Genomic DNA, 16,669 nt, shown 5'->3' on the forward strand with positions numbered 1-16,669 from the left:
AACAGGTTTTTCCCTTCTGTTGCAGTTGACAGTAGATCCACAGGAGTTTAATAAGTCTACAACAGCAAAGATAATGCACAAATTAACATGATTTTGCTAATGCAAGAGAAACCTGTTAGAAGTGTCATTTGGCACAAATGACCGTACTGTATCAAGATTAGTGGTGTACAAGTAGGCATAGCAGCTTTCAAATCATCATCAATATATTCATAATTTGACATGCTAGCAGATTTTAGCAAATGTTTGTGCCATCTTAGAATATGTCCAAACTACCGCAAGCACTGCTGGTCTAAAGAAATGTCTCTCTCTATTGCAGCTGCAGTGCAGACAGAGTACACCTGTAATGTGATTGTTTTGCAGAAAAACATTGAATTGCCATCATTAAAATATAATAAATAGATGCACAGTACTGTTTAAGTACTGCTGAAAGAACGGTAACATTCAGGCTACTATGGCTGTTTGTTGGTGAGACATAACATTCACCTACAGACAAATCCACAGAGCGCTGCCCTATAGTTAGTTAGCTCATTAGTTCACCCCACACCGCAGCACCGCAGTTATGATTGCCGCTCTGTGGATTCGTCTATAACTCACAATTAAAAAGGAGGGTTTTAGGAGGTATAAGTAGTGTTAAGCGCTACATATATTATGAAGGCAAATATAAGAAATATAGTGTATCGATCTATTGGTAGCTACCCTGTGAAACCTTCTAAATTACTGACAGTACTGTATGTGAAACTACCTGAAAAGACAGTAATATACATTGTCGCTGTTGGGCAGAAACCTTGTATCTACAAATGTCCTTTTTGGGTTTTTCTTTTGTCATTTAATGCCCTAATTCATCATACAAGAATGTCAAGAAAAAGTAATGAAAATAGCTGTAACAACTTTTGTAGATCAGCTATTTTCACAATTTTAAAATGTTTTTTAAATAATAATAATAAAGAAATAAAACGTTTTGTACCAGGTTTCCAAATCTCCCTACTGTCCAGATGTAAGTGCCCACTTGAACGTGAGGGGTCATATTGAAAAACGAATACGGTACATGTTGAGAAATAGAAGAAGAGAATCTAATCTAATGGTCTAATGGGATATCATGTTTATTACAGACATAAGGTGGAATGTTTAGTTATTATAATGTAAAAAAGAAAAAAAATTACATAGGGACCCTTTGAATAATATAATAATAGCATTACAGGCTATTTTAATAAGGCAGGCTCTGATTCAATTAAACCTTCCATTTGAGAGGCAAACATTCTTCTGGACAGTTCTATGCGTTAAACATTACAATTAAGGATGGAATGAAATAAATAAATAAATCAACTCAATCAGCACAGTTTAAGACAAACAGGCCCTTAGTTCAACATTTACTGGGCAAGCTTCAGATTTGCTAGGGAAACTCACATATTAAGAAAATAAATAGATTCTTAAGATATTATTTACAATGGACACATTGTTCAGGTCATCACGCCACTCTCCACAGTCCTCCTCCCTCTCCATGTCTCCATTCTTATCAACTCTGACTGAAATACAAACATCACGATATCCTCCTTTTCCCTATTTCAATTAATCCTTTCTCAAATAGAATCAAAGGTTGTGCAATGCATGACAGATGTACGATGGATGTCTATTGATTTACAGTACAGAACTAAACATTTGGACAACTTCCCATTTCCCTTTAAATGTACAGCTCTTTGCAGATTAAAAGTGCTATGTCGGTCTAATTTTATTGTCGTTGATACCATTTACCACCTAATTAATTTCATGAAGGCCTTCTAGACTGATTTGGATTAATCCAATTGCCCTGCAATACAAGACATTGGGAAAGGGAAGAGTTACATACCTTATGACATGGAGAAAGAGTAAGTTGAAAGTACAAATTATTAGAACTATTGTATGATTGACCAGGTGATAGTTAGTCTTGAAAGGGCACTTTCTTTTTTCCTTACATTTTTTTAAGACCTTGAGACAATTCAGACCTGGACTGTGTGCAAGAGAGAGGGTGGAACTCAATATCAGCAGTGTTCTCATACGTTGTACCACATATAGATGTTCTCACTCAGGACGAGTAAAGCAAAATATCTGCCTTGTGTAAACAAGACATCACAATGGAACGGAGAATAGGGCGATGTGAGGTGAGTGAGTTCAAATGTTGAGCTCCTCTGCATGTAAAGGAGTACAACAACAACAACGGCTGCCGATGGAGGAATGTTTAGGGAATTCGCTCAGAGATACTATCATTTTCACAGTTTTCCCCATGAAATATGTTGAGCAGCAGTGCAGCACACAGAAAAGCAAGACGTATTCATATTTGAATAATCAAGTCTGTATTCTGCGATACAATAATAAATCTGTGTCACAAGTTCATTTAATAAAACCTCCTTAATGTGCAATTATTCAACGTGTTCCCTTTTGCACAACCCATAGACAGTTTCATTAATATTATTGCAGAGATTAGGGTGATTCTCAGTGATTAAAATGAACAGTGCATTGGCAGAATGACAGTTTGGAGTCAGGCCAATGCTTCCATCAGCTCTGTAATTTGGGGAGATGATATCAGCAGGGTGCACATTGCACCCTTTCCACTTCCATGTGTTTCAGACTTGTTTCAAGTGCACTTGTTCCTGTTGCTCATGTAAAGTTGCTAAAACTAAAATTGACAAAGTGTCCCTCATTCATGTAGTGCATGTTAAATTGTCAATTCCCTTTTTTATTATCACAATGTTTTATTGGAATGCCTGTCAGATGTGTTATGTCTAAACGTTTTCACTTGTTTCGGAGTTGGAGCTTCTCTGCATAGTGTCCTGTAATGGACTTCCTTCCGCACAAAAACATGCAGACATATTCATAAACTGACTTCGTTGCTTTAGCCCTATTACAGCTATTTCTCACAAAACTCTGAAACTAGACAAGACTGGTTAAAAAAAAGTCTGGTTAAAAAAGCCAATAATTTAAGTCCTCTGTCATACTACATAAACTAGGCATCCTTCTATCATCATTACATTTTTGTATATCCTAGTCCCTATTATTCATGTGATCACATACAAATGTGTGCTGACCATGCACTGGTTCAGCGTGCCACTTCTCTCTAAGATTCTACAACTGTGTCTGTTTTGTGGATCCGTGGTTACATCATTCCTTCTAAGCTACAGAAACCTAGAAAATGTTGATGAAAAAAGTCACTCTTAGATGTGGCCCTAGCGACCAGTGAAAGCAACTATCTGTGACTCAAAACATTCACGATGGGACAACACTCGTAGTCATTTCTACCTCATGGCACGCTCTAACATGACTGCCCGGCACACACAGGGGCTAAAACCGGGCCTTTCGCCAGGGGCAGCCATCTTACTCTGCCTTGGTTCCCTTGCTCCCGGACGGAGCCTTGAGGTAGGAGTTGTAGAAGAAGGATGCAAAGAGTACCAGGTAGCTGAGATACATAAGGATTCCCCAGGCGATGTTGTCACCGTGGGAAGGGCAGCGCACCTCGTGCATCCAGCTGTAGACCAGGATCAGCACAGCCAGGCCCATCACCATCTGCATGATCTGTGTTGCAGTGATCAGCATGGCACAGGGCCGAGGCACCCGCATACCGGCAGCCCGCGCCGCGTAGTACGTGTACATAAAGGAATGCACCACATAGTTCATGGTCATGAACCAACCACCGCCCGCCACCTGGTCCTTGTAGGAGTACCAGGAGTAGAGCAGGACAGTGATGTGGTGGTACCAGTGGAGGAAGATGAGGCGCTGCTTGCGGAGCACAATGAAGACTGTGTCGCCTGTGGGAGAGCAGGAAGAGTTGAGCTTGAGTTTTACTTAGTTATGCGTGGGTATCGTGCACTGAAAATAGCCGATCTACCAGCTCACAAACTTGTAATTCTATGAGCTTGTACCGTAGAACAGCTATTTTTGGTGAGCAACGAAAAGTCAGGACTTATGGTGAGAAACACGCACACACACAAAAGCCCACAAATACATGTATGCAACATACTTGTATATCCATGGAGCAAACTGCAGAGGATTCTATAATTATTCAAGTTATGGTAACCCCACAACCTTCTCAATTTAAGACCTGCATACAGTGGCCTTACCTATCCCAACATGGCTTTACAATAGATTAACACTAGATTATATGACCTATTTGCACAAACACCAGTTGCAGGAGTAATGTGTTTCACTAGTACTGTAAGTATCACAGCACATTGGCCCTGTAGTGATATACTGTACCAGTCACAGCCAATGGCAAACATGCCAACTCTCCCGGAAGATGTGGCAATGGAGTCTCCGTTAGTCCAGAAATTAGCGTCTGCTCACAGACACCCGCGAGTGGCAGTAAAGCTCCCGCAAATGCCGACCATATGTGGAGAATGGCTGGATCCGGTCTAGAGGCACAGATGAGCCACACACAGACCGGATCTGCAACCCGCGATGCAATTTCTTTGTTCTCATTCGTCGTTGAACTGTCAATCTGGAAAATGAATGCTTGTCATTCACTGTGGGAGATTTGGTCGTCTAAAAATGACCAACCACTGGTCTCAGATGCAGAGATTTAGATGGGAAAAAAGTCTGTTCTTTAAGTGCAAAGGCGGGGATCTAATCAGACAGTTTTTTCGCACTGATCGTCTTGCTTAATATGAATAAAATAACAGTACTTTACAACTGTCTGTTCTTTTTCTCTCAGAGTCTGCTGTTATTGGTTGCCAACGACAACAGTGCTGGTGGTGGACATACAGCTGCATGAGTTGGGATGTCTGCAATGGAAGGAGTAAGATGTCTTTTCTGTCTGTAGCTGAGGAGGTGTTCTCTAGTCTATATCAATCGCACAGTGGACACTAATGGAATTTTTTCCCCAGCTCAGCATCGACCTCCATTTGCCAGGAGTAATGCCATCCTTCTCTGACAGAGAACATGCAGTGATTGGATTACAGCACAGATAGGGAGATGTCATCAGGATGTGGGGAAGGTAATAGGCATTTCCCTGATCGATGCAAATGCAGTAGGACGTTTAAGGGCTCCTGGAGACGAGCATTAACAGGAAACTGACTTGGTCACTCAAGGTTACAGATGTACAAGGCTAGTATCACTCTGATGGAACTACCCAAACAGGTTACATCTAAACTTAATTTATTCTACTAAACCTCCCATGCAGATCCCATTCCATGCACCGGTTAAACAGTTAAAACCGTGATCCGTCGACAGCAGAAATAGCTTTGCATTTCATGCTTGATTGTCAGACCCCCCCCCCCCCCCCCCCCCCACACACACACACACACACACACACACACACACACACCATCATCATCTCTCCAGTTTTCTCCTGTGTCTCCAATGGCACAGATGTTAAGTCACATGAGAGATGACAGGGAAGCCTTACCCAGTTCGGGGGCCTTGCTGAGAACGAAGGCGTAGGCCCAGAACTTGCTGACAGGGGCGCTGTAGAAGCTGTTGTCACACACGGACTGCCTGAAGCCGCTGGTCGTGAGGACATGGAGCATATACCACCCTGTCCTGAGCGCTCCGATGATACTGCAGGGATAAGGTCCACACCACCGTTCATTAGCACACATTATGTAACAGATAACAGGATCACAGTCCACACCTTAAATTGTCCACTTTCAGGCAAATTAATGGCTTGAGCAGCGTTTATTGTCTTTAGATATTTTTGGGGCTTTTTTGCCTTTTATTCAGATAGTGTTACAGGAAACGGAGAGAGAGAGAGGGAAAAGCAACAAAGGCCGTCATGCTTGGAAAATCGAACCTGCAACTCGCTGTCAGGCTGCATTAGAGCCTATATGTGTATGTATGTACCTTAACCACTAGGCCATCAGCACCCCATCAACGGTTATTTTTCAAATTTACAGGTAGAGTAGAAAAGCATGCACATCCAGAAATAATCATTATTTGCCAATTGATTGATAACTCCCAACTAATTATATATACTGATAGTCATCTAAAAACTCGTAATCAATCTGAGGACACAGTTAAGGCATCATACAGAAGTTAATACACATCATGTTTGCCTCCACAGATACCGGTATAATCACTGTAGGGATGGGTTTTTGTAAACGTGTGCACTTGGGAATGTTGTTGGTTAACTGCATTTAACCTTAGCAAGATGTCATATTTATCAAGCACAAAATCAGCATGCCTGGCATTGCTGGGTTTATGACAATGTCAGTGTGTTCAGGTTTCGGTACTCAGGATTGTCTGACATCACACACAACAGAAACGGTTGTCTGACAAGAGCGATTTATGTCAATGTTGGAGATCTCCATGCCGTGTGTGTGTGTGTGTGTGTGTGTGTGTGTGTGTGTGTGTGTGTGTGTGTGTGTGTGTGTGTGTGTGTGTGTGTGTGTGTGTGTGTGTGTGTGTGTGTGTGTGTGTGTGTGTGTGTGTGTGTGTGTGTGTGTGTGTGTGTGTGTGTGTGTGTGTGTGTGTGTGTGTGTCTCCTGCATTCACGTATGTCAGTTGCGCGGCATACAAATCAGTGATGCAGTTGTCCAAGAGAGGCAGTTGGCTCAGAAGATATCCATAGTAAGATTGTACAGTTGTGCAGCTATGGCTGTTGTATCTATGCTTTCTGTTATGTGTTATTTTACGGTACTAGATCCTTACCCCACCCATCCCTAAGGGATCCCCCTCACCCGTTTCTAAGCAACCTTTACCATCCTTACCCTATTTATAAACTGGATAGCCGTATGCAGCCTTATATATGCCTTGAAATGATGATGTCACCCTTTGCCTTTCTCTGATTGGCTATGGGCATACACGGCCTGTGATTGGCTACGGTGTAAATACAGACAGACAGATTTTACCCATTGAGGATAAGTTCCAGACATACAGGATTTCTGTACCTCTAGTAATTCATAGATAGATATATTAGATAGTGGCAGCAATGAGACTGCACCAAACTAGGAGGGCATCTCAGAGTCACGCTATCCTGCCCAGGGTGCAGTCAGTTCAGGGGATGAGTAGGCAGGTCATGCCCACCGGCACCTTTGAGGATTTAGGATTAGAGATCCACACACAGCCTACTGATGATGTGCTGTACCTCTGTGCAAACACAGCACAACTGCAGAGACAGAGTATGTATTTACCATGTGTCAAATAGTGGATTAACTTAGAGTAATAATAGGGTAACTTAGTGCACTGCCTTAGGGAAACAGCTGCTTGATGTTTTTTAGTAGCGGAGAAGAAAAGAAACAACTAATATTTATATGTTTATGTTTTATAGTAGACCAGGGCACATAAGTCCACCTCCACATAACAGACTCACTTTTAGTACTGTTGCTGTAATTATTAGAGGACAGTCTGGGACTGGTAATTAGATTCCAAGGGGAACAACATTTAAATTGGCTACATTACCAGGGCACTGCTCTATTAATCTCAGCTACTGTAATGGTGTGTAAATAAATTGTATGATTCTGAAGGGCTGAAGTAAAGTGCAACGTTAGGGATTGGAAACAGCAATATAAATTATTGGTAATAAAATAAAAAGCTGAATATATCAGCATTTTAAAAGTGCATAGCCTACTAATCAAATCAAATTATGATTCTGCAACGATCTGACACTAGGTTAAGCCTTTCCTTTGTGTACACAACACTGCTGATAATCCAGATTGGTACACAGTCAAATCTAGAGTGTTAAAATAACACTCCAGATTTTACTGTGACACAGGGCTCCTGTGTGTTGGAGCTACACATTACAGATACATTATTATTATCTTTACTTTTTTTTAATAATATATAAATTGTGATAAATGAGAACTATTTTCTACAGAGTTTGTAAAAGAAATACTACATATTTGAGGGAAAGGGACTTTATGAAAAGTGTCCACTTTTTTCCTTTTTCTTTCTCCATTGAAAATTAAAACATTTACTCCAAAATATGCCTCTTATACAAAAGGAGTCTATGGTACAATCGGGGTCTTCACATGTCTAGGTCTAAAATTAAAGACCTGTACCCTAATGGAGGACCCGGGAAATTAGTTCAGAGATCGATTGGCTCAGAGATATTTCATAACTGACCCGGCCCATGTCCGAGGGGAGACAAGCTTTAAAAATATCATTCTACCAGTAGATGATACTGATAGGCCATGTTGGAATCTAGCAGCTAAGCTACAATAAGTGACTTATGAAATTAAATTGCATGTTAAATGGATTAAAACAACAGTTGTAGTATCCAACATTGTTTACGTTATAAACTTTTGCGTACAAATTTACTGACCTTTGACCTGTTGGACAATTGGCCACAAAAATGAAAAAAGGACAGGGACTTTAACCTCTAAGACTTTATCATATTTTACTAATCTACACTGTAAAAGACACATGGGCTGTATTTTGATTGTCTTAAGTACCAGCTCTTATGCCTTAACTTAAAGGCCTGTCATGTCCATACTGTCTCCGATCACCAAATCTGTCGTCGGAAAGGTCCGGTTCAACTACAAAATGATGTCACTCGCATCTATTGAAAAGTATCACCCCAAATTAGAGTTTGGAAAGCTGCACACCAGAAAGTCGGAACTCTCCGATGAAAGGTTTGGTGGTTGGAGACAGTATGGACAGGCCTTTAAGTTAACGCATAAGAACTGGTACTTAAGACAATCAAAATACAGCCCATTGTCTTGTTGGAGCTTCAGGCACACACTTGTCTTTGAGCATCTAAACTCACCTGAAGATGGCCAGGCTGAGAGACCACAGCACCAGGGGTCGACGCAGGTTCAGCTTGGGCCTCTCCCTCATGAAGTGTTGGCCCCCAAATACCAGTGCTGCATACAGGCCACAGAACATGAAAGATGTGGTCCTGTGGAGGTGATGACAGCATGACACACAATCTTACTGGGCTATAATCACTCACTTTGATTTGAAAACTGCATATTACAAACGTTTTTGAAAAATGCCAACCAAATTGACAACCTAGGAGGTCTCAATGATTCTAACCTCGCGTCACCAGGCTTTCTCGGGGGAAAGCCTGGTATTCGTTTACAACGGGCCGCTTGATCCGGTCTAGGCGGAAACCACAAGCAGAAGAAGCAGTGTCGCTTTGTTTTGGTTCCCCCCGTTTGTTTCCCCAATACCTATTAAAATGCTCGAGTAGCCTAGTGTGGTCTTGCCTGTTGCTACGAGTTGGAATAAAAGATGCATATATACCAAACGGATTTTCCAAAGGCAAAACTACGCCGCATCAAGGGGTTTATTAGGTAAGCCCTAAAAGTATGTCCTTGAGCGCAGGGGAATTATTTTGGGTTAAAACTGTTTCCGGTTTGATAGTTCCGGCCAAATGTAGTCCTCTAACAACTACAACATGACGTACGGGAGTGGTTTCCGCTCCCGTCCGGATCAAACCACGAAAAGTGAAGGGATCCCAGGCTCCAATGATTCTAGTTTGTTTTATTTAGTTTTGTAAACACATAATACACTATAATATTTTGTAAAGCCTTGTTTTTATTTTTATTTCAGTTAACAATTATTTATTCACATCTTTAATTAGTTTTAGTTAACTTTCTATAACCTCGGTAAAATACTAACTTCTCTTTACATTGATTCTCTTCCCTTCTCTTCCCTGACTCAATGAAATCAATTACATTTTTGTATTTGCTGCTGATATGTAAGTGAAAACCTGTGCGCCCCTGCAGCCCGGTTAAATACAAAAAATACAAAAAATAATCATCTCCCTGAGCCACCATGTCACAATACAGATGTGATGCTGTTGCATAAGAACATTGCACACAGATTATAGGCAGCTGGATGTGGACTTTGCACTACACCACTTTCTATCAAACAAACTACGACCAAACTAATTGGACTTCTGACCAGAGTCACAGGACACACGTGTCTGGTCTGAATTTTGTGCACTATGGACTTAACCACTGAAGCACTATACTGTATACCTTGCTGTTTGACAAATAGCCAACATAGGTGATCTTCAGGACACATTCTAAGCTTGTAGATGCAAAGAGCTTGTTATATGTTACAGAAGGAAAGAATTTGGAATAATTTTGAAAATCTTTGAAAATGTTAGCTTACAATGAACAGGTATAGTTTCATATCTGTACTTTGTACAAGATTTATGAAAAAAACAACATTTAATGATTTATACCCTAACCCTTCCAATGCACATACCCACAACTCCCTGGAACCCAGTATTTGGTATTATTGAATAGATTATCCTGATTACACCATGTGAAATGAACTCAGCTCGAGCAAACCTCTAGTGACCCCCAGTAGTTAGACACTCGGGTCATGTCTGAATCTGATGGGCTCCAATAGTAAATAATGGGGGATTAGCAGAGGTTAGTACTTAGTTGACACAGTGACCAATTCAAGGCTATATCGTGATGAGGCAATTACAGAATGAGTTCAATACTAGTTTTGAAAATCACACCCAGTGTGAAGTGAGCAGTGCTATTTATTGAGTTAATTTCATTAAGCGTCCTGTAAGGCATTGCCAATGGCCCAATGTGACCCTGGGTGTACAAACAGTCCGGGACAAACAGACAAAGCCAGATGGAGGACCGGTTATCTCAAATCTGCCTTGATCTGCAACAGCAACTAGTCAAGAATGTTTGAATCATCAAATCAACAAAAGCACACAGGTAAAAAGCACATGTTGTGAAAACATGCATGTCCATGTCCACGCATGGACATGCATACGTGTCTGTGTGCAAGAATGCAAGTGAGGATATGTGGATGGGAGCCGCCATCCCATCAGGCCCATCACTGCAACACGATTTGTTCTTCAATGCTTTGTCTTATTTAAATCAAATATTTCCATTTTATCATAACTTATTTAAAAGAGAGCATGAGCACTGAGCAGGCGTGTTCGCATGCAACGGGCCTGCTGCATGCGTGTCCACAGTAAGTCCAGGGCATGGACAGACACAGATGACTAATCCAGATTGGCATAATACATACAGTATTAGGCTGAAGAGATTCCTCTGCTTGACCCAGTTTAGGCTACATATGGGATTTGATATGGTTGTCCCCAGTCCATCCTATCCTGGAACCAGACGAAACTGCCACCGTAGCAGTGATATAGTCTGTAAACGCGAGGCTAAGTAAATCCCATTGATGAGATGGGAGAAACCCCTTCTCTAAGCCCTGACACAATAGTGAAGAACATTGTGTATGTACCGGTATGTGCACACACGCGCACGCACACACACACACACACACACACACACACACACACACACACACACACACACACACACACACACACACATGCTAAGGTTCCAGGGGGCTAGTAATATATTATGTTAATATCATAATATTATTATTATATAGTTGTTATCTGATTTTGAGTGTGTGTGTGTGTGTGTGTGTGTGTGTGTGTGTGTGTGTGTGTGTGTGTGAGAGCGCGTGCATGAGTGTGTGAGCGTGCATGAGTGTGTGTGTGTGTGTGTGTGTGTGTGTGTGTGTGTGTGTGTGTGTGTGTGTGTGTGTGTGTGTGTGTGTGTGTGTGTGTGTGTGTGTGTGTGTGTGTGTGCGTGCGTGTGCGTGCATGAGAGTGAGTGAGTGAGTGTGTGTGTGTGTGTGTGTGTGTGTGTGTGTGTGTGTGTGTGTGTGTGTGTGTGTTGGGGGGAGGGGAAGGAGGATAGAAAGACCTTCGTTTGCTGTGCTGACAGAGAGAGACCTGCCGGGAGGGTTGTGATTGATTTGTTCCTGTGTAAAAGTGCAATTTAACCACGTAATAACCCTGTGGACGGTGGACGATTTAGTATGAAAGCTAAAAAGATAGTCAAGGAGACAGGTGAGTGATGTTGAGAAGTGGAAAACTATCCCCAGCCCAACCGCAAAGTCCCAAACTCTGTACTCTAGAGCAGTGGTTCTCAACCTTTTCAGGCCGTGACCCCCAAAATAATAATATTTTAACTGGGGGCCCCCCCAACCTGAGTGACGAGCACTAAGAGTTGAGGCATTACATTTTGTATTACACAGTTCTAATTGCGAGGCGTTGTGAGCATATAGATCTGCTATTTTCACAATTTCTGCCTCTAATATTTGACACATCTTTGTCATTTTAGAGGTATTAAAAAGTCACTTTAAAAATGTGTAGATACCCTCTATACACTTAAACTTTGTGTTGGTTTATACTGTTGAGTGAGAAAACAATGTTTCACATTAAGCTAAACGTCTGAGGACCCCCAAAAATAATTTGGGGGACCCCCCTGGTGGTCCCAATCCACAGTTGAGAACCACTGCTCTAGAGGAGTGAAAGGGGAGGGGGGGCACTGTAAATGCTGTTTCAAAGCATTACTGTGCATTCTACAGTCTACACAGTGTGGCGCTTTGTTTAATCAGCAGAAGAAGTGCTGGGGTGAACCAGGAGGGCCCATTACTCACAACCTCGGAAGCACTGAGTATTAAATGCAAGTGAAGCATCAGTGGTATTTTACGACTGTTGCTATACTCTTGAGGTGTATAGATTTTACCATACACAGTGGAGCTCAATATTAACCTAGGTTCTGGGAAGATGGGGTTTGTTTGTTTGGCTGGCTTGCAGGTCCAAGCTTTTGCTTCAGAGACAGTCAGAAACACAACACTGCTGTTGTGTTTCTGCATCTGAAATTTAACTCTGCTGAGCAGTGTTAGATTTCCGTCCCTCATCGTCTCAGGAGGTGAACCCTGAGCTTCTCTGCAAGAATGTAGTCTTACTAGGTTTCCTTGGAAATGTTTTCACGGAGGGCAAGAATCACTCCCTCTGTTGCACACATTTCATTGGACAATGAGGAGGGCACTTGAATGAGAGACGTGATGCAATGGTACTGAGGCTAGTTGTTCCATTTCGGTAGCCTATAGTGAATAATTCTGTAATTACATATTCATGCAAAATGAAAACATATTATGAGTAATGTCCCATATATGTAGAATGCCAATTGTAAGAAAAATAATGTCTACTTTTGCAAGTAAACGTGTAGAATTAGAATGAGAGTAGCCGGCTACTGTATGTGGGCGGAGGTGAAGTTGAAGCCGAAGCGGTCATAATATCGTGCATCCTCAAGGACGTTTGAATAGGAGCGGGCGAAGTGACGTTCACGTTTTCCACTTTAGTAGGCTACTATTACTATGCCATTCACAACTTAGGCCTACTATGTTGAAATTGCAAATAGACCTACAGGAGGTTACACAGAGGCAGCAGCTGCAGCAGCTGATGATGAACCTACACTACAAGTTCAAATGCAGCATCCCGCATGGCGTGCCGTGCAGCCCTCGGTGACAGCCAGGACACCATGCACCGCACCGGCTACAGTAGAGCCCAGGACCCGGCCTGCAAGCATGCTCCAGGGAAGGAATTCGCCGTCTTCAGCATTTAATTTGAGTTATAGTCCCCAAGATCAGATGCGACTTTACTTACCAGTTCTCCTGCATCCATTCCAGAGCCCGCCTTTCGTCGAACCGTTGCTCGAAATCGTACTCTTCAAGCACGGAATTATTGAGCCCCTTCTCGTTCATCTTCTATTCCCCCTGCCCTGACAAATATCTGTTTTCTAAACGGCTAACTAACTAACCGAGGCCTGGGGTGTTTCTGTACGATGCAGAAATAAATAAAACGTGGGGAAAGCCGACCCAAGAAGGATGGGGATGGGATGGGAGCCCACAATGACGCGCGTATTGTAAAGCCTATTCTCAGTTCAGGTCCAAAGGGAGGATGCGGCTCCAGGCAGCCAGTGTACCACACACACACTCACTCCCTCCCTCACTCACACACACACACACACACACACACACTCACACACACACACAGCTGTCAGTCAGTGAAACCGGGAGGAAGGAGGCCGAGCCGCACGTCCATTCTCTCCCCATGGTCTGAAGTTATAGAGGCGGAGGGGGTGGAGCCAATGTCCTGACGTCATCGCTGGAATCACTAGACCAGAGCTTGCAGAGCCTTGTATCTGCACCAGATCTGCACTATAGACTAAAGAGCATCGTTTCCCAAACACTGGGTCGGGACCCATTTGTGGGTCGCGGACATATTTTTATGGGTCATTTATTGCGACCGTAGGTCGCATTTACTACCAAAACCTCCACCGGCTGTCCGTCTGTCTGTCTGTCTGTCTGTGAGTCAGTCACACTTTTGCCCTGCTCATATCTCCACAACCGTTGCACCCATCCATGCCACATTTTGCACACACACTCCTTACCTGGCAAACTACAACCTCCAAGGACCCCCGGAGCTCCAGGGACCCCCAGGTCCCTCGGGGACCCCCAGGTGTAAAAAATGACCAAATGTGCAAAAATGACCACCCCAACGGGGCTGCTCACGGGGAATTCCTGGGGACCACCCACTCCTGGTGCTCCAGAACGGAAGCAAAAGTGGTGGCGCCCCCAGTGGAGGACCCCCTCCACTGCAGCTCACATAAAATGCCGTAACTCGGGCTAGGAGCGTCCGGGAGAGCCGGGGCTGGTACCTATTCGTCCGCCAAGGCAACGCGGAGACCCCACCCCTCATTTCTCACATGCCCCTCTTCTAGCGCCACCTTCAGGCCGATTTTTAAAACACATTTTTGGACACTGCTCCTACAGTTTTTGCCCTAAAATCACGCAAATCGCTACACAGTATGTCTACACTCATCCCATCAACATGAATCTGTCCCATATAGCGCCACCTTCAGGCCGATTTTTAAAAACACATTTTTGGACACTGCTCCTACAGATTTTGCCCTAAAATCACGAAAATCACTACACAGCATGTCTACACTCATCTCATCAACATGGATCAGGAAGATTTTGGAAAAACACATTTTTGCCCTATTTGTGGAGATAAGCAACCGTCCCGATTAGGGAGTCTTACTGGTTATTTTGTATTATTATTATTATTTCAAAACATTTTCAAAAAATATTCGCCAAAAGCTAAGATTTTCATGAATAAAAAAATGCAATGATTTTTCTAAGTAATTTCATTCATAAATATATGAAATATCTAAGATATTCATTAGAAAACAAATGTTTAACAAGTAATGAAAAACACGCTCACTGACTCGTGCTTGTAGATCTGCTGTTTGTTTTCACTAGTTTGGGGGCAGCCTGGGCAAACGTCTAATTTCTCTTTTGGGTCTCGACCTGAAAAGTTTGGGAACCACTAATGGGGCTTTGATTGATTGATTGATTGATTGATTGATTGAAGACTTTATTAGAAGTTTGCATTATAATAAAGGGTAAAGTTTCATGACAGTACAGTTCACTGGTACAAGGTCAACAAAAGGATACGCACAAAAAAAACTATCCTTTTTTGAACTCATACAACATTGAATGATAGACACAATGCAAAATAAATGGTATTTACAATAGAAAGTTCAGGGGGAGGTAAGGATAGGCTTTGTTTTTATTTACCAGTTTCGAGTGGCAGCCGCCTCTAAGTTGCTTTTCAGGGCCGTTTTAAAGGGTAGGGATTTACATCCCTTAAGCCTTCGGTAGGGCGTTCTACATTTTAGTGGCATAGCAGGAGAGCCCATTTGACCCGTTTGTGTGCCAAATATGGGTTGCAAATGATCTGTGGAGCTGCCTCTGGTGTTGCAATTGTGAACATCCTTGACGTTTTGGAAGTATTTTGTCAGGTACATGGGTATCTTAGTGGTGTAGTGTATCTTGTGCACCAGGCCCATTGCAAGATACTGTACTCTGTCAGCAACCATGAGCCGCTCCACGCTTGCAAAATGATTAACAGTAAGGTGAGCCTGAGATGGAAGGTTAAGCAGAAGCCTAATTATTTTGTTTTGGGCTGTTTGGAGCATTGTTTTTAGGGTCTTTGAGGCGTCGCAGTGTATACATGGACTCCATAGTCAAAGGGGATCAATGAGTGCTCTTGTTAGAGTCTTCATATTTTTTCCAACCAGCGGGGCGATCCACTGTAAGAAACAAGTTAATTGGTTGATCTTTTTGATTACCTTACCTTTCACTGGAAAGATTAGCCTATAGGATGCAACCCAGGTAGGTAATTTTGTCACTTTGATTGTGAGTTATCTACCTTGCTGAGGTTAGGAATTGACCCAAAGAGGGTGGATTCGGTTTTACCCAGGTGTATTGATAGTTTGTTGTCATTGAGCCAGGTGCAGATCTTATTTAGTTCAGAGCCAAGGGCCTTTTCACAAGGAGAGCCGAGTCGTCCACGAACAGGAACAGGTTGAAGTCGCAAGCAGATGCCATTAGGAGCAATAGAGGCCCAAGTATGCTTCCTTGAGGAACTCAGGAACATCGCCGTTCACCTCCACCACCTGTTCTCTCCCCACCAAGTAAGATTGCATCCAGCTCACTGCTGTGCTATCAAGACCGATAGCTTTTAATTGCGACCATCAGGTCGCAGTTACTCTCAAAACCTCCACCGGCTGTCAGTCTGTCTGTCTGTCACAAGTCACACGTCACACTTTTGCCCTTCTCATATCTCCGCCACCGTTGCCCCGATCCATGCCAAACTTTGGCTGCCAAACCACAACCTCCACCCCCCATTTCTCACATGGCCCTCTTCTAGCGCCACCATGAGGCCGATTCTAGCAAAACACATTTTTGGACACTGCTCCTACAGATTTTGCCCTAAAATCACACAAAGCGGTACACAGTATCTCTAAAGTCACGTCATCAACATGGATCTGTCCCATTTCCCATATTCCCTCTTGATTCGCTACCATTGCCTTCTAAAGTTTGTGTATGCGACCTGACAGTCAAATCAATCAGA

The 16,669-nt window shown here is 42.8% G+C and overlaps 1 protein-coding gene across 1 annotated transcript; it reads right to left on the reverse strand.

Annotated features, from left to right (window-relative positions):
• Positions 1 to 1,076: 1,076 nt before the first annotated feature.
• On the reverse strand, positions 1,077 to 13,775 carry LOC308303851 (very long chain fatty acid elongase 6-like). Its single transcript, XM_080748349.1, has 4 exons — positions 13,355 to 13,775; positions 8,669 to 8,800; positions 5,372 to 5,523; positions 1,077 to 3,776 (listed from the first exon to the last, which is right to left on the reverse strand). Exons 1-4 carry the CDS (start codon positions 13,450 to 13,452, stop codon positions 3,346 to 3,348), a joined length of 813 nt encoding a protein of 270 aa, XP_080604475.1. The 5' UTR covers positions 13,453 to 13,775; the 3' UTR covers positions 1,077 to 3,345.
• Positions 13,776 to 16,669: the final 2,894 nt, after the last annotated feature.

This window comes from Nannobrachium achirus (assembly GCF_963921795.1).
Source record: "Nannobrachium achirus genome assembly, chromosome: 18".
NCBI lineage: Eukaryota > Metazoa > Chordata > Actinopteri > Myctophiformes > Myctophidae > Nannobrachium > Nannobrachium achirus.

What these genes read in the sequence shown, in the direction of transcription:
- LOC308303851 (XM_080748349.1), bottom strand. Translation starts at nt 13,452, where the DNA reads ATGAACGAGAAGGGGCTCAATAATTCCGTGCTTGAAGAGTACGATTTC. An exon ending in GAATGGATGCAGGAGAACTG is followed by an intron (nt 8,801 to 13,354) that starts GTAAGTAAAGTC and finishes TCACCTCCACAG; the next exon opens with GACCACATCTTTCATGTTCT. An exon ending in CAGCAAGGCCCCCGAACTGG is followed by an intron (nt 3,777 to 5,371) that starts GTAAGGCTTCCC and finishes GCTCTCCCACAG; the next exon opens with GCGACACAGTCTTCATTGTG.